Source organism: Daphnia carinata, chromosome 2, assembly GCF_022539665.2.
Source record: "Daphnia carinata strain CSIRO-1 chromosome 2, CSIRO_AGI_Dcar_HiC_V3, whole genome shotgun sequence".
NCBI classification, from domain to species: Eukaryota; Metazoa; Arthropoda; class Branchiopoda; order Diplostraca; family Daphniidae; genus Daphnia; species Daphnia carinata.
This window is the reverse complement of record NC_081332.1, coordinates 720,302-736,610: the sequence shown is the minus strand read 5'-3', so window position 1 is coordinate 736,610 and position 16,309 is coordinate 720,302. Positions and strand designations below refer to the sequence as shown.

Here is a 16,309-nt window from a genome sequence, read left to right as displayed (position 1 = left end):
CAATTAGCAGTATAGATGGAGTTCTAAAATTTGATTTGATTCATCTATTTTTTCATCAACAAGATTATTTGTTCAAATGTGGCAACGGTGTTGGGCTGGTGGGGTTAGGGTAAGGGACTTAGGGTATAATTTAGGCACACTCTTCAGTGACAATTTACTTAGAATTTATGCATTCAGTTGTTTAAATGAGAAGAGAGTAAGGACAAGAAACGATTAAAATTATAGTGTGAGCTAATCAATTATTTCATCAAAGTCATGGGTGCTACGAAGGCAAGTATTTCATACAACGGTGAAAGTCGCTTGCCATTTTCCTGGTCTCAACGATTGAGGAAATAGAGCGTTATTATTGCCATCACTGTTGAACGTTACCGTCATTTTATTCGATGTAGTAATGCTAGATGAGGGAATAGTGTAACCAGAAGTGGGAGGTAAGAGTGTTCCATCTGTTGATGTCCCATCAAATACCTTTTTGCAACAAAATCAATTTAATAAAACATAGTCTCACAAGTCCAGCAATGGCTTACAGTAACTGTGTCACAACAGCTCTCGACGACAAATTGTGTAAATGTCAATTGTATTTTCTTTCCAGGACATACTTTGATGGCGAAAATGCAATCTAAAGGTCCAAACCCATTGCCATAGCCATCGTAATCGTCGGGGAAGTTACGAGATTGGATCGTACCTCCAGTAGACGTGACATCCGTACAAACACCACAGGCTGCAAAGACATAATATGCAAGTTATTTAGAAAAAACATACTTAATAATAAAGTACAATTAGTGCAAGTTGGGGCATCCAAACACACGAGAGCAGCGGTTGTCATCGCTGTTTCAGTTGTAGGTATTATTGTCACAGCATTCGTTGTGATTGCCTGCGGAGTAGTTGACGTCGTTCCTCTAATGAAATCAGTAATTTTTTCTTTTTTCGCCAGCAGAGCCTTCGACACGAAAAATTTCGCACCCAAAATCAAGTAGAGGATCACCTTGATGGAGCAGAATATTAATGCAAAATTTAAAAAACTGAGCAAGAAAATATCGAAGTTCACCTCACAGATGATAACAAGTTTAAAGAACAACGGAAGAAATAACACCATCGTAATTTAAGTATAATCAAACTTGGAATTTTTAAATTGAGCTAAAAGATGTTTCTTCTTCAAAAGTAGATGGAAACTAATTAAACACTGAGGCTGAGCTATCTATTTATACTGCTTTTTAATAGGACCGTCACTGAAGAAAACATTTAGGCGAAAATGGTAGCACAGCTGTCCTAAGTTAATGAAATAGCTTGTGATGATGTTATTTCCGCCCTTCACAACACTACAAGTACCATCATATGCAAATTATTTTAGGCAACATTCTAAATGTTCAACTTAATAGGTTTTCAATGCATGCTACAATCTGGTGGGAAATCAACCATGCAATTAAGAAAAGAGGGTTAATTGTGACATACAAATGTGAAAGCTGTCTTGATGAATGACGTGCTTACGAAATTCTGTCCATTCTACTTATTATATATTTTTAAATGGTAGATATTAATGTTCTTATAATGAGTTCCATTTAATGGGATGCACTGATTAATTTTAAAAATATTTTCTGATTAGAAGAGCATTTCCTCGTTGCCTGTTTATTGAAACCAGCTGGCCGGACATTAGTCAAATTCCATATTGGGACTAGAATTTCGTGACTAGTGATGAGACATGTCCCCTTTTTAGCGATAAATTTGCATTGGAAAATCAGCGAAACGTTTGCAATTGGATAGCAACATTGGCATGTTCTCTTTCAAGTGAACCTTGAACTGTATATTTTAGGAAATGTTAATGACGGTTACACTCACCACTTCAAGGAGCACTTAGGTATTTGCAAATTGATTCTATAAATACTATTGCTAATGTGTGCTACAGTTCTGCACCGTCTTTAAATTAAGGTTAGCAAACGTATCGGTAACATTCGTTTGTTTTGCAAGACTATTTCCGTCTGGGACGTGTAATGTACAATGGAAAAGGGTCAAAGTCAAACCAAATTAATGGCCCTTCACCAAACCGTTTGGGCATATAAAGGCAAGCGATTTATTTGTTCTTCACTACAATCCGTAGAACAAAATCCAACAGATCAACATGAAGCTGGTAAATTAAACTTTGTTAATTTTGTGCTACATTTTTACTCATGTTCTTTTCTTTAACTCTTTGAAATTTTAAGTATATCATTGCTGCCCTCATCGCCGTTGCTGCCGCTGCCCCATCATCGTACGGGCAAACTGGCTACCAGCAGTCTAACTATGGCTCCCAAAACTATAACGATGGCAAAGATTACTCCGGTATTTACATCATAAACCAATCCGATTACCGCAAACCGGATGGCAGCAGCTCGTTCGAGTACGTTTCTTTCAGAATTTTATTCTTGCCATGATTGCTTTGCTTATTTTTTTAATGATCTATAGTTACCTGCAATCCGACTACACTGCTCGCCAAGAGTCGCAGGTCCAGAAGTTGATACCTGTAACCAACTACGATTCGTATGGCAAACCTAGTTACGATAAAGCTTACGGAAACACCAACCAGGGATCTGTTTACTGGATTTCTCCAGAAGGCGAGAGAATCTCCTTGTCCTGGGTTGCCGATGAAAATGGCTACCAGCCATCGGGTGACCATTTGCCAGTTCCCCCACCCAATCCATACCTAAACTTTGGATCCAGATACTAATGGGTATTCTGGTAAAATCTCCTTTTGACGCCTCTTCTGCAACCTAAAGACCTATTTTGATAAATTTATAATAAGTTATATTTGGGATTCAGTGGGAATTTTTAAGTCACTATTTCAAGCAAATCATGGCAACGTGGCTTAATGAAGTAGAAACAGAAAAATACAATATCTACCAATAAATACTTGAATGTCATCACTACCTTTAATCGTTCCTGCTTTTTTATACAGGTAAAATCTCTTGTAATTTTCGAAATTTTTTAGTTATTTTATTTACTTATGCCGAACTCGGACTGGCAACTCTGGTTAGCCATTTAATGGCAGGCTTTTGCACAGTCATGCAACTTGAAGTACTATGTGTTCCTCTGGCATGTTCATTACTGGAAGACATTGCTGCGGCCATTGTAACGGAAAAATAACTAAATTGAGTAATTAAACGATAAAAAGCACTTAAGGTAAACAAAATTTTTTATCGAAAATGAATTTTTACGTTAGTGTGTGAGATCAGGATTATAGTTTGAAAAAGAAATTCGAATATGTTACTGGTATGACCTCGTGACCTAACGTATTCTAAAGTACAGTAGTATTCTTGAAGACACTGGACGCGGAGAAATATCTGATTTTTAAAATGTTGTTCTCATAGAAAATGATGCTCATAGCTGTGTAGAGTAGTTTGTTTGTATGATGTTCTACATAATGTTACAAGACTAAAGTTAATTTCCATGTATTTTGACTCTTAGTTTCCAGCGATTCATTCCTGCATTACATAGCCTAGGAAGGGACTTCAAAAGGATACTTCCACCTGCTCAACTCTTGTAAGCTTGCTAATACTTGAAATGGTGGGCACATGTTTATTGAGTATTCTGTCATATTGCCACTAATTCATAACGTTTTATTTGAAGATTATTTTTGGGAAACAAACGCGTAATGTTGGCGAACACTCTTCAATTCGGATTGTACGCAGTAGTTTTGAAAATGTGGAGCAAAAGACGGGTGAAATTGAAGTGAGATATCCTGCATTAAAAAAAGGTAAAAGTGAAAAAGCTTGCTGTGAATCCTGGTTGCAATACCGACAGTTTCCAAATTATCTACTCACGGGTAGTGATATGTGGTATTCAATTTCATTTTTTCGTTTAATCGTTAGAAATTTGCCGCCCGTTTTTGCCTTGGATTATTACGGATTAAAGTGTAACACGTTTGCTAAAGTGGTACTTATGTAATTTTTAAAATATTTTTTCCAAATACTATAATTGCTTAAGAGGGATAAACGTAGAAGTTGAAGAATTTTACGTTGGGATTGCTAATTCACATTCTAAGAAACCTCTTTCCTTTTAGGAATTCGACTTATTTTTGCTGCTTTTCAAGAAACTTGTTTTTCTTTTTCGTCCGTATCTACGCAGTTCAGATTTAAAATTTTTGAATTACATTTCGGAAAAGAAACAAAAAACGAGATTCGGCTTCCAGAGATCAATTCGACGAAATGTTCGTGACCCTAAAAGGTTTCTGGAAAAGGCCCTGCATATTCAACAAAAAAAAAGGTGTTGGCCTGTTGGCATGCAGTGCATTATTCACAGTCTATTCTTGACGTATGTAGGATGAAGAGCTCTCTCATTTTCCTGGTAAGTTTCTTTCTATTAAAGATGTTACTCTTATCTAACTTCTCAATTTGGCTTCACACCAGATGTTTCTACTGCTAGGCATTCACGCCGTTATTGTAAATGGAGCACGTCGTTATCATCCTATTCAAAGCGGGTCATCTCTTGATCAGTATCCCCGCCAGCAAAACCAGCATTACAACGTCTACGAAGACTACAGTAATCACTATCATGATTATTATCCCTTCCCAATTACGTTTGTCTACGGAGCCATAGGCCATGCTAGAGGCTAACAGCTGTTTCCAGAAGTTTGCAAAGACTTGATCTTCTACAACGTAAGATGTTTACGAGTTGTAGTATGAAAACGTAGCAATATATACAGTTACACAAATTCTTATGTCAAGTTAGATAGTATGTAAGGAATCTTGCATGTCGTCATCTAATTGGCCTGATTGTTAAATTACGGTCCTGTTAAGGAAAAACAAACTGGGTGACACTTACGTCGCATTTTATTGTTGAGATCTCTAAACCAGTTTTCTGGGAAGAAGTTGTGATGAAAATGAAAGATTCATCCATCTTCGGTTCCAACTTGATATGGCGAGAAGAAGAAAAAAACCTGATTTTAAATAGGAAGTTTGTTTGCTTTTCAAGCTCACAGTAAAGACAAATAATTCCCTCGAGTTAAATAGCAGTTGACTCATAGTTCGATTTGCACAGTCTGCAGTCAACTAATCCGGGATGAAGAGCTTCATAACATTGATGGTGAGTTTGAGTACTTAACTCTAAGTTTGTTCTATTGACACTTTTTTTTTCTTTCCATGCCTAAAAGCTGACGTTTGTTCTGGTGGTCGCTGTTGTGGCCGACAACCCATATTCTGTACGGTATCCTTCGAGTGGAGCTCCTCTTTACCAGTTTCGATTTCAGCCAGTATCAGGATACGCGTCATACGTCTATCTCCCCACGTCTTCTAATCCATCTTCGTACGGCGGTAGGCGAAACGGATATTATCAGCAAAAGTCCATTCCACATGTTTACAAAAGACAACAATATTAAGCAAAACAATTAAAGTAATTTAGATATCGTCAATGTTCATCGTTATTAAATTGACGATGTAGTTCTGTTATCGTAGAAGCTACGAGTTGTTTCGTTTCTGATTATAATTTACATATCTATTTAATCACCTTGGTGGTCTTTCTCAATGTGCTTCCCACTTCCCGTTGTACGCTCAACGTGAAAATTGTGTGGTAAAAATGGTTTGGTGGTTAATCATTCGGCCATCGAACCCAGTGGATTTCGTCATTGTGCAAACAATGTTCGCCATCGTACAACCAGTTTGTCTGCATTCCTCGACCTGATGCCTCTAGCTAACAAAAATCGGTCAGAACATAAACAAATATTTGAATCGCATGAACATGTTTAGAGTTTTCCAAGCATGGCAATCGCTGTAAAGAATCCAGTTGTAATGCCAACGAATCAAGTTGCTGCCTCTAAAATGTATATCGGTCGTAGGGTGTGGCTATTAAAACAGTCTTTGTTTAATTGCCCGGGAAAGTCTAGAAAAGACTAGGCTAGCAGTATTCATCAAGAACATTGTGGTTAGTGCAGACGTCTGCTTGATATTCTGAAAAGAACTTAAAAAGATGAAAACATTTTCTTCCCTTGTTTTCGTGGTAAGAAAATTTCTAAAGTTTTCAACAGCAATTCAGTTAATATGGTTTATTATCAATGCCGAAAAGTTGTTTCTGTTTTTGAGTGCCTTTATGGTTGACGAGGCAGTTTCCATTGGATTTCGTCTTTTGTCTCCACATGGTCGTAATCAGCAACGTCACCAGTCTGGCAACTATCCATCTGCATATTACAGGGCTGGGCGAGACCAGTTTGAGCAAGACTCAGTGGCTTCACAACAAGATATTATGGAATAATTCGCCAATGTTTTGAATTTACGAAAAATAGTAGTGTTTGCTTTGTATCGGAATTGCACAGGCTTCCCAATTTGCTTCTCAAAGAGTTTTAATCGTAAATTTTCCTTTCCCCACGAGCAAGGGCGTGAATTTAAAGTTCAATTTTTAATTTGCCCGTGTGCAACTTTCAAACTTGAAATGATAGTAGCAAAAAATAAAAGCATGGTTGTATATATGGCTGTTTTACCCAAATAAAAATAAAAAATATTTGGCCTTTTTTTCTGTTTTACTACTATCGTCATCTAACGGTCACATTTCTAGTAAATTCTCTACATACACTGACCGAAAAAAATTTTAAGCCATAGGTGGCTGAATGTCTTTTTTTAGGAAAGTGACAACTGGAAAAGGTGGGACTGCATTGCGGTATTTACCTGTAGGGCTATTAAATCGAAATTCCTGTCGAAAATATGATATGTATGGCAATCCGTTTTACATGAAAAAAAAAAAAAATGGCGGAAAAAAAAAAATCACACTTTTTTTCTCTTTTTTCCACCCGTAGCCATCTACCCGTCGGTTTCGTTATTACAAGTATGTATGCAATTTCAGTTAATTGTATGCCATTTGCATTTTATTGAGCAGCGTGGCTGGAGAAAACTGCGTGGCTGGAGGAGCAATTGAAAAATGGATAAGATATTAAAACAAAAAAGTGGTAAGTATAAAGATTATTATTTTGGTTTTCAATTATTAATTATTGTTTATTAGATCAAATTATGAAGCTGCAGGCCCAGTTATTGGAACAACACAAAATATTAGATAACAACAAAGCTAAGGATGGTAGGCCTAATACGTAATGATTCTATTTATTTGCTTTTATTCATTCGTGTTTTGTAGCTCAAATTTTGAAACTACAGGCTCAGCTAGGGGAAAAGAACAAGTTAGAACGAGACACTTTCCAAACAGTGAAGGAGGTTTTTCCAAACTCATCCCTAACTGAACATGAGGATAAATTGGCATTAGGCGAACACAGTCAGGTACCTAAACTTTTCAAATAAGAATTCAAAATAAGTATAGAATTTTAACAAACAATTATTCATTATTTAGTTATTCAGTCTACCACCTGACAGTGTGTTAAAGTTAAATTCTGTTAGTGCTGCACTAAAAGAATTGTTAGTAATAAATCCATGCAGCGAAGGAAGTGAACAATTGTGGGACCGTATTTGGGCTGAAAATGAGTGTGGTACGGAAACCCAGAAATTGCACGAGTTCAACATAAAACATGGATTAGGTACTTCTCGGTTTTTTGTCTTTTAAAAAAGTAATTTTAATGCTATTATTTTGCATTCACAGAATTTTAGCGGGGGGGTCAAGTCTGGAAGTATTACAGGATGGAAGAGTCAGCCTGTAGTTGAAAAAACACTGAGAGTGCATTACCATTAAGGTGAGAGGTAAAGTAATAGAGTTATGCATATTGTCTAATGAGAAGTACCATCTTGTGTTAATGAATCCGGTACAACAGCAATCCTTTATAGTTCTGTCATAGCTAGAAGCCTCAAATAATTCTGCTTCTCTGGCTAAAGAACAACTTGTCCTTTACGTTCAGAGTATTGGTGAAACTGGGTACTTAAATGGCCCTAAAGATATTTTACTTTGCTGCCATTTCAGAGATGAACATCATACATGGACTCTTTAGGTATGAAAGGAATGTTTGTCTATTAGCCGACAGAGAACTGAGAGAAAAAAATCTTGTGAATCACAAACAACAGCAGAAAAACAGAAGTGGATGAAACATTCAATGAGCTATCTTCCAATTATCGGTGAACAACTGATGCAAACAAAGCAGATCATTAAATCAAATTGATATTTTTATTTACAAAACAGCAACTCTGTCGCTGTCTGCGTAATTGGCTGGTAGTACTAATCTATGAATGACAAGTCATGATCACTTAAATCTACCTTTTTTTTTAATACTGTTCAGGGATCTTATTGAGCTCTGTTAGTTCAATTTGACGAAAAAGTATGTTGTGTAGGATACATGGGATCCTGATGTTGCAGCTTCACGGAAGATGGAAAGCCTCATGATCAATACAGTCTGGAAGCTGTGATATGCTATGAAAAGGAACTGTTTTAAGGGCATCGTCTTTGGGTACGCTTTAACAATTTTGATAAAGTCGTCCTCCAGGTAAGCCATTTCTCGAAACTGTATTTTATGATTTAAAAATATCTATTGGGTTTGCTTCAGGTTACAGGAAAAGATGTACCTCAATACATAACATCATTCGAAGAAGCCGGCCTGCGCCAACTACTACGTCAAAACATTAAGAATTCTGGCTACATAAAACCAACACCTATTCAGAAAGCTTCAGTTGCAGTTATTCTTGCCAAAAGAGATTTAATTGCTTGTGCTGTCACGGGCTCCGGCAAAACGGTAATCCAATTAATTAACGTTGTGTAATTTTGAAACCTTGATGCCCTCGTACTGACTTTATTCGAATGGGTCGGTATGAACTGGGTAAGTTGAAGTAAAAGTAATTTTGAGTGGGCACGCCTGTGATTGCGACTACTAAAAGGTCCAATTGCATCTAAGATACTCAATAAACCCTTCGTTGATTAAGTCATCTAAAATTTTACGTTTTTTTATGCAGGCGGCGTACTTGGTACCGGTTATGAACATATTGTTAGAACAAGGTGTTGCTGGTGCGCCTCATGCCATGGGGCAAAAGCCAGAAGTTGTAATTGTCGCACCCACTCGTGAATTGGGCATTCAAATTGACCGCGAGGCGTGTAAATTCTCCTACAGTTCGGTTTTAAAGTCTGTGATTATATATGGAGGAACTCTCACGAGCCATCAGCGGTCAAATCTTCAAGCTGGGTGCAATATTTTTGCCGCGACCGCGGGGCGATTCAAGGAGTTTTCGACCTTGAAGTATTTGACTTCTCGGGAGTCAGGTTTTAAGTTTTGGTTGATGCTGATCGAATGCTTGATATGGGTTTCGGTCCCAATGTTGAAAAGATTGTTAATCATCCAACGATGCATCCGAAAGTATGTCCTCGATGGCTTTTGAGTATGAGATTATACTGATGTAATACTATTTGTTTCTCTGTAGGGAATCCGTCGTGTTTGTATGTTTTCGGCTACATTCCTAGATGAAGTACAAGCGCTGGCTGCGACGTACATGGAAGACTACATATTCTTCACAACAGGCATTGTTGGTTGCACCAATTCGGATGTTGAACAGGTGTTTTTTTTCAGTGCACGAAAAGAGATAAGAGAGCTAAGCTGATCGAAGTTTTACAAGATCTCTGTGAAGCCAAGACTATCGTTTTTGTCGACAGCAAAAAGACGGCGGACTTCGTCGCTGCATTCTCGTGCAATAACAACTTACAAGTAAGAATCAAAACTGGTGGAATTGGGCAAAGTGTCTTAACTTTAAATGTCTAGTCTACCAGCATCCATGGTGAGCGTAAACGAAAATCGTAAATGTCTCTTCCGAAGCTTCTGTCAGAAGAATATGCTAGCAATCAACTCACGAATCATGTAAGGTATGAAATATAATATATGAATTAAGAGTTTTTATGCCTAATGGTGTTTTACTGTCTTATTATAGATGAACAATAAAAGCCGATGGCGAGGTGACGAAGAAAACAACACGTCGAGGTGCTGTCAAACGTGTCTCCGTTCCGGAGAAGGAAGCGCCTGATGGCAAAAGGCGTCGTGGTGAAACGAAAGCCAATAAACACGTTGCTGGATTGGATGATGTAGAAATGTTACACGAAGGGAACGGACACGCTGTCGACATCCATGCCAATCACGTGCCAGATGAGCCGGAGGCGAACGATGGATCGCGAGTCACATCCGTCAAAAATGGACGATCTACTTGCGCAAAGGGCGCACTCAAAGTTCATTTTGACGTGGCCGAAACGGCGCATTCGCCAGTCAGATCACCCGTTCGACGCGGAAGACGGCTTCACCGGCTGAGAAGAAAGTCTCTGTCCAGCTGGAACGCGACCCCGACCATTGAGACTGTGGCCGCCACTGCAAAAGAAAAGGAAGAGAAAGCACCGGCCGCCAAACGTTCACGACAAAAGAAGGGCCCGGCAGTATCTGCCGCAACAATGGCGGATGAACCTCCGGCCGTGCCGGCCACGAAACGGACACGTGGTGGCAAGAAAACAACTAGCGAACCTGAGCTTGTTAAGGAGGATACGTCATCGCCACCACCACCACCTCGACGTACTAGAAACATCTAACAGCAAGACCCATCAATGAATTACCTATTTTATTTTTCTTTGGTTTCACGGTAACTCGTGTCCTTAAAAGTCAGCACGACAGGCACATTGAGATAATGGTTATTGCTACCTTCTTGCTTTTTAAAAAAGGCATCAAGCCAAACTGCTCAACCATGCAGTTAGGCTTTTTCCTTTTTTTAAAATTAGAATTAATGAAATAAAGCAAAGCTTGTCATTTCAATCATTTCAGGATTGTGGAGACAAACATTGTGGTTCCAGCGGTTTCCTTAGTTAGGCAAGTCGTTTAATAATGCTTGGTGTTACAACTATTTTTTAAATTATTTTTAACTAAAATTTTTTCATTCACGACATTTGCAGGTTCTGAGCAGTGAGAAACGATTGTTGCTGATGTAGAGTTTTGTAACGGTGGATCACACAGTCTATGACAGAAACAAGTAGGACAGAAAATTCCATCTTCATCACGAACAAAAGAAAAAGGGAGGTTTACATTATAAGGTTAGGTTAGAAATAAAACAACAATAAAACTATTTGCTGATACTACCTTTCATACATTGTTATCACAAATAGGAGCAGTATATATTGGCAGCCATGTAGCTTTGTAGTTGCTTCGAAGAATTTTTTTCCTTGTCTGGTGATTGGTTAATTGAAATAGGCACGATAACGCACAATCGATGCCCTTGTCTCAGTGGAGAATTTTTTCCGTGAAATATGGCCGAAATAGCGTGCAGCTGTTCAAGAAAGAAAATTGTATTGTCAGACAGACTTAATGTTTACTAGCTTGAAATCCAGACATGTGTGAAGTTGCAAAATTTCTACATGTGAAGTGCAACCAAGCTTCTTTTTGAATTCTGAACCCAAATTATGTATTTTCCTAGAAATATCTAGGTTTTTGGATAAATAAATAAAAAACAGTGACTAATCCGGGCTCAAAAACACGTTAAATCGCTATACTTTAAAAATGCTGTTCATGGTTTTGGTCGCTACATTTGTTTAAATAAAATTGAAATGGTACAAATATGGGGGGGGGGGCCATATTTGCCATTCACGCTCGATTCACGCTCAAGAAGTTTGTTAAAAGAGTTCACATCAGTGCAGTTCCCGTCTCGAAAAAACAAGATTTTCAATTTTTATGAAAATTTCGGTTCTTAATTGGAAAACAAGATGACGCTGCTGTGCTACTGTTTAGTTGGTGACTGTGGGGGTAGTGAAACCTGTGTTCGAAAGTTTTTGTGAAGTATGTCACATTCCAAGGGAAAATTCAAGCAAATCTAATGGTGGTTCTGTGTGTTTTCGTCCTAGAGTGTGTTTTGCAAGTGAAGCCCACAAAATGCTTGGTTTTTATGTTACATGTCTTGTAATCACCTATGTCAGCTGTCAAAACAAACAACTATTCACAACCCATTATGTTGCATTCATCAAACTATTCTGGTGCTCATTGAGAGGTATAAGACTAATGTATTGTTATCGGAATCTCACTAGCGGATTTTTCTTTTAAGGTTAAGCTCATGAAACTTCATTTGTAAAGGATACTTCCCGTTGAGGAATGTCACCAAAGATGCAAATCCTATGGGTACGAATACCATAATATTATTCTTCTAATCTTTACCCGCTCATGGTTGCCTGTCGATTGTAATCTAACTGGTGCACCAAATTCGTCTTATGCTGCAGCGCCAACTGTAACCACAGCCATTTCAACAATTGTAATCTCTACTTAGCCTACCAACAGACATAGACATGTACCTCAATACAATTTCTATTGGTATTCGTAAATTTTTCTCATACCTAGTATAGTTTGTTTGTTTTATAAATTGAATATTCAACCATAGGACTGCCATCTCTTTGCTGTCTGCTGCCTATGTGCTGGCCCTACAGTATTTCTAGCCATTGGACAACAGAAGTAAGTCAAATTGCTTTCATACATTTGGCTACATCAGCAATCTTATATTTCCAACTAAGTAATTCTTTTTCTTTACATTTACGTTACAGAACAAAGCCTTTTTCCTCTTCTCCGCGCCCGTCTTCACGTCTTCGCCTTGCCCGTCGTCCCGTCTTCGCCACGCCCGTCGTCCCGTCTTCGCCTCGCCCGTCGTCCCGTCTACGACTTGCCGGTCATCCCTTCTTCGCCTCGTGGTCACCCGCCTTCGCCTTCGCCTCGCCCGCCATCCCGTCTTTGCTTCGTGGTAGCCGCGTCTTCGCCTCGTCGTTTTGGTATTGTGTGTGTTTTGCAATGTTTATTCTTAACTAACCCGTTGGCTGCCACCCACCTTTTATCCCCTTTTTTTTGTAGCTTGACAGGGACGGGCCGCGCTGTTCTGCTCCATGGCTATCTGCTATGAAGTGGAGCAGCGCCACTGCCCAAGATTGGGCGAATGGCCCCAAAGGCAATGCACCATAGGGACTTTCCCTTGATCGATGCGATAGATGAGACCTGGGGTGTGCATTCCCGTAAAGGTCTCATCATCGTATCAGCCCGGCCTACCCGGCCCCCTTGGTCGCTATCCCTATGATAGCGACGTAGCGACCGTAGTTAAGATGGCGTGGCAGCCAACGGGTTAGTTTTAAGTGTATATATGTATGTATTGTATGTTGTATTATGTGGAATATGTATAGTGGTGGATTTGTGGGTGGAAGGAGGGAAAATAAAATACTTTGTAACATCATTTATTTTTTGCATTTATTTATTTAGATTTTCAATTGACTGATATGGGGATCGAACCTAAGTAATCTTGCATGCAATTCAGTAGCTTTGCCATTATGCCATCTATAATTTGTTATCATCATGATAGGCATTCCATAATAGCCTAATGACGAACTTATTTTAACATAGGCATCAAGATCATAACTTATATTTATATGAACAGTCATGGCGCAACGGTAGCGCGCTATGCTGGAAAGGTATAGGTTAGTGGTTCAAATCCCAGATAAACGATAAACCAATGGAAAGAATGCTTATCATAAAAGGTGGCATAAAAAAAAAAGGTGAATTGAGCAAGGGAAATAAAATAAATGTTTATAACTGTAAAGTGTGAACACAAACACAGACAATAAAGATACAAATTTTGCAAAAAATATTTTTATAAAAAAAATTTTATTGACAAGTCTCTGCACATCACAATTATTTTTGCAACTTTAAAAACGCACAATAGCCCTTTCAAAAGTTGCCGTCAACCCAGGCAGGGGGAGACACTGCCTTGTTGACCCACCGGGGAGATTACCCGGTGATTGGCTAAGAGAAGCCGGAAGAAGAGCTGAAGATTTGGAACATTTTTACAGGAGCGATTAACCTTTAGTTCGGATTTGTGGGTAGCCACAAAGCCCTCCGTGAACACATCATCGGACTAAGCGGACATCCACGTCCCCTTTCCGGCCAGAGCCCTCCAAACCTCGGTATATGTTGTTTTTATATATACCGTACAGTAGGGGCATGACCCCCTACGGGCTTATTACGAGTCAAGGGGAAACGGGGCTACGGAAAGGAAGGGAGCCCAGATATGCACTTCAATTTTTTAAATATAAAATACCGTCTCGGGAATCCAAATTAAGTATAGAAATGTCATGTCATCCATTCAATCATTACAATTTATTCAGTGTCTTGCCCCAACCAAGAATCTTTTCAGATCGAATGTTAATATTAACCTATGCTGAGAAAAGAAAAACAACACCATTAGGCATCTCAATTGTTGCTCATGTGACTTACATGACTTATGGATTCAACTTCTGGCAGAAGCTTGGGAAAGGCCATACAAATTGCAGATGAAAATCATTGTATAAGGCTCTTGAATGATAAAATAAAACCCCTAGAATGTTGCATTGTTGATAGTTGTGTTCCCAGTATGCTGAATCCTTTCCTATTGGATAAATTTTTTTTTGTAGATTACACCTGGTTGGCAAAAAGGAGGAGGAAAGCTTAATCATAAATTCAAAAAATTTCAAGAAAATTCCTTTCATACCTAAAGAGTCCATGTATGATGTTCATCGCTGCAATGCCAGTGAAGTGAAACATCTTTAGGGCCATTTAAGTACCCAGCTTCACCAACACTGAGCGTAAAGGACAAGTTGTTCTTTAGCAAGGGAAGCAGAATTATTTGAGGCTTCTAGCTGTGACAGAACTATAAAGAATTGCTGTTATACAGGATTCATTCACACAAGATGGTACTTCTCATTAGACAATGTGCATACCCTATTACTTTACCTCACACCTTAATGGTAATGCACTCTGTGTTTTTTTCAACTGTAGGCTGACTCTTCCATCCTGTAACACTTCCAGACTTGACTTGTTCCCCTGCTAAAATTCTGTGAATGCAAAATAATAGCATTAAAAATACTTTTTCGATGGACAAAAAACCAAAAAGTACCTAATCCACATTTCATGTTGAACTTGTGCCATTTCTGGGTTTCTGTACCACACCCATTTTCGGCCCAAATACGGTCCCACAATTGTTCAGTTCCTTCACTGCATGGGCTTATTACTAACAATTCTTTAAGTGCAGCACTAACAGAATTTAACTTTAACACACTGTCAGGTGGTAGACTGAATAACTAAATAATGAATAATTGTTTGTTAAAATTCTATACTTATTTTGAATTCTTATTTGAAAAGTTTAGGTACCTGACTGTGTTCGCCTAATGCCAATTAATCCTCATGTTCAGTTAGGGATGAGTTTGGAAAAACCTCCTTCACTGTTTGGAAAGTGTCTCGTTCTAACTTGTTCTTTTCCCCTAGCTGAGCCTGTAGACTCAAAATTTGAGCTACAAAACATGAATGAATAAAAGCAAATAAATAGAATCATTACGTATTAGGCCTACCATCCTTAGCTTTGTTGTTATCTAATATTTTGTGTTGTTCCAATAACTGGGCCTGCAGCTTCATAATTTGATCTAATAAACAATAATTAATAATTGAAAACCAATATAATAATGTTTATACTTACCATTTTTTTGTTTTATTATCTTATTCATTTTTCAATTGTTCCTCCAGCCACGCGTTATTCTCCATCCACGCTACTGAACTAACTGCGAATGGAATCCAATAGACTGAAATTGCCTACGCCAGTAATAACGAGTCTGAGCGGTAGATGGCTACGTGTCGAAAAAAAGAAAAAAGTGTAATTTTTTTTTTTTTTTGGCGAAATAATTTTTTTTTTTTGTGTAAAACGGATTGCCATAGATATGTGCATGATATGATATAAGGGCATGGCCCTGCAGGTAAATACCGCAATGCAGTCCCACGTTTTCCGGTTGTCACATTGCTAAAAAAAAGACATTCAGCCACCTATGGGGCGTTTTCTAAAGTTTAATTCGATGGATTTATTGTTTTTTTTATTCCTAGATTATGTGACAGCCAGAAATGACATTTGATCGATTACTTATGTAAGTACATGATGATAAAAAGGAACAAAACACAGGCCTGTCCTGGATTTCGTGTTAAAAAAAAACGGACAATCCATCGAATTGAACTTTAGAAAACGCACCATAGGTGGCTGAATGTCTTTTTTTTAGGAAAGGGACAACTGGAAAAGGTGGGACTGCATTGCGGTATTTACCTGCAGGGCTATTAAATCGAAATTCCTGTCGAAATATAATATGTGCATCATATGATACAAGAGCATTGGTGATATGGTGGCCAAAAAAATTATTCGGGTTAGTACATTCTAGTAGCATCCATCTTTGTTCTGGTCTCTATATAATCTAATTTGTTTCTTTCTGATATATGTTTTTCTCTCCAGGGTCAAAAGGTATTTGTTTTCTCCTATTCGTAGTGTGATTACTTTAACATGGTTTTGTTTAATGTTGTAGAGTTAGCTGAGAAGGGACATTTTGCCAGAGAGTGTCCCTAAGCTGGTGGGGTGGTGGTGGAAGTCGTACTTGC

General features: G+C 38.3%; 2 protein-coding genes and 4 long non-coding RNA genes across 8 annotated transcripts; 4 read left to right on the top strand and 2 right to left on the bottom strand.

Annotated features, from left to right (window-relative positions):
* Positions 1-279: 279 nt before the first annotated feature.
* Positions 280-1,144, bottom strand: LOC130698284 (CUB and sushi domain-containing protein 3-like). Its single transcript, XM_057521023.2, has 4 exons — positions 1,046-1,144; positions 775-982; positions 525-718; positions 280-465 (listed from the first exon to the last, which is right to left on the bottom strand). The coding sequence occupies exons 1-4, from the start codon at positions 1,091-1,093 to the stop codon at positions 280-282; spliced, it is 636 nt and encodes a 211-aa protein (XP_057377006.1). The 5' UTR covers positions 1,094-1,144.
* A 472-nt stretch (positions 1,145-1,616) lies between these two features.
* Positions 1,617-2,878, top strand: LOC130698286 (endocuticle structural glycoprotein SgAbd-2-like). 2 transcript variants are annotated; one of them, XM_057521024.2, is made up of 4 exons: positions 1,617-1,852; positions 1,963-2,122; positions 2,196-2,371; positions 2,437-2,878. In XM_057521024.2, the coding sequence occupies exons 2-4, from the start codon at positions 2,114-2,116 to the stop codon at positions 2,696-2,698; spliced, it is 447 nt and encodes a 148-aa protein (XP_057377007.1). In that variant the 5' UTR covers positions 1,617-1,852; positions 1,963-2,113; the 3' UTR covers positions 2,699-2,878. The 2 variants fall into 2 exon arrangements, with proteins under 2 accessions (XP_057377007.1, XP_059353618.1); XM_059497635.1 differs by lacking the exon at positions 1,617-1,852 and having other exon boundaries at positions 1,958-2,122.
* Positions 2,879-3,135: 257 nt separating this feature from the next.
* Positions 3,136-5,332, top strand: LOC130698273 (uncharacterized). The gene is made up of 6 exons (XR_009422061.1): positions 3,136-3,150; positions 3,436-3,534; positions 3,598-3,724; positions 4,031-4,314; positions 4,377-5,052; positions 5,120-5,332. It is a non-coding gene; the product is annotated as an uncharacterized LOC130698273 (long non-coding RNA).
* Positions 5,333-5,803: 471 nt separating this feature from the next.
* Positions 5,804-6,296, top strand: LOC130698287 (uncharacterized). Its single transcript, XR_009003245.2, has 2 exons — positions 5,804-5,961; positions 6,028-6,296. It is a non-coding gene; the product is annotated as an uncharacterized LOC130698287 (long non-coding RNA).
* A 1,016-nt stretch (positions 6,297-7,312) lies between these two features.
* On the top strand, positions 7,313-10,798 carry LOC130698269 (uncharacterized). Of its 2 annotated transcripts, XR_009003235.2 has the most exons (9): positions 7,313-7,477; positions 7,540-7,882; positions 7,956-8,100; positions 8,168-8,371; positions 8,432-8,617; positions 8,835-9,232; positions 9,297-9,577; positions 9,632-9,727; positions 9,798-10,798. It is a non-coding gene; the product is annotated as an uncharacterized LOC130698269 (long non-coding RNA). The 2 variants fall into 2 exon arrangements; XR_009003238.2 differs by lacking the exons at positions 7,313-7,477; positions 7,540-7,882 and having other exon boundaries at positions 7,920-8,006; positions 8,071-8,100; positions 9,798-10,793.
* Positions 10,799-15,061: 4,263 nt separating this feature from the next.
* On the bottom strand, positions 15,062-15,437 carry LOC130698272 (uncharacterized). The gene is made up of 3 exons (XR_009003240.2): positions 15,372-15,437; positions 15,247-15,318; positions 15,062-15,189 (listed from the first exon to the last, which is right to left on the bottom strand). It is a non-coding gene; the product is annotated as an uncharacterized LOC130698272 (long non-coding RNA).
* Between the last annotated feature and the right edge of the window lie 872 nt (positions 15,438-16,309).

What these genes read in the sequence shown, in the direction of transcription:
- LOC130698286 (XM_057521024.2), top strand. An exon ending in GATGGCAGCAGCTCGTTCGA is followed by an intron (nt 2,372 to 2,436) that starts GTACGTTTCTTT and finishes AATGATCTATAG; the next exon opens with TTACCTGCAATCCGACTACA.
- LOC130698284 (XM_057521023.2), bottom strand. Translation starts at nt 1,093, where the DNA reads ATGGTGTTATTTCTTCCGTTGTTCTTTAAACTTGTTATCATCTGTGAG. An exon ending in AACTTGTTATCATCTGTGAG is followed by an intron (nt 983 to 1,045) that starts GTGAACTTCGAT and finishes TGCTCCATCAAG; the next exon opens with GTGATCCTCTACTTGATTTT. An exon ending in GCTGTTGTGACACAGTTACT is followed by an intron (nt 466 to 524) that starts GTAAGCCATTGC and finishes TGTTGCAAAAAG; the next exon opens with GTATTTGATGGGACATCAAC.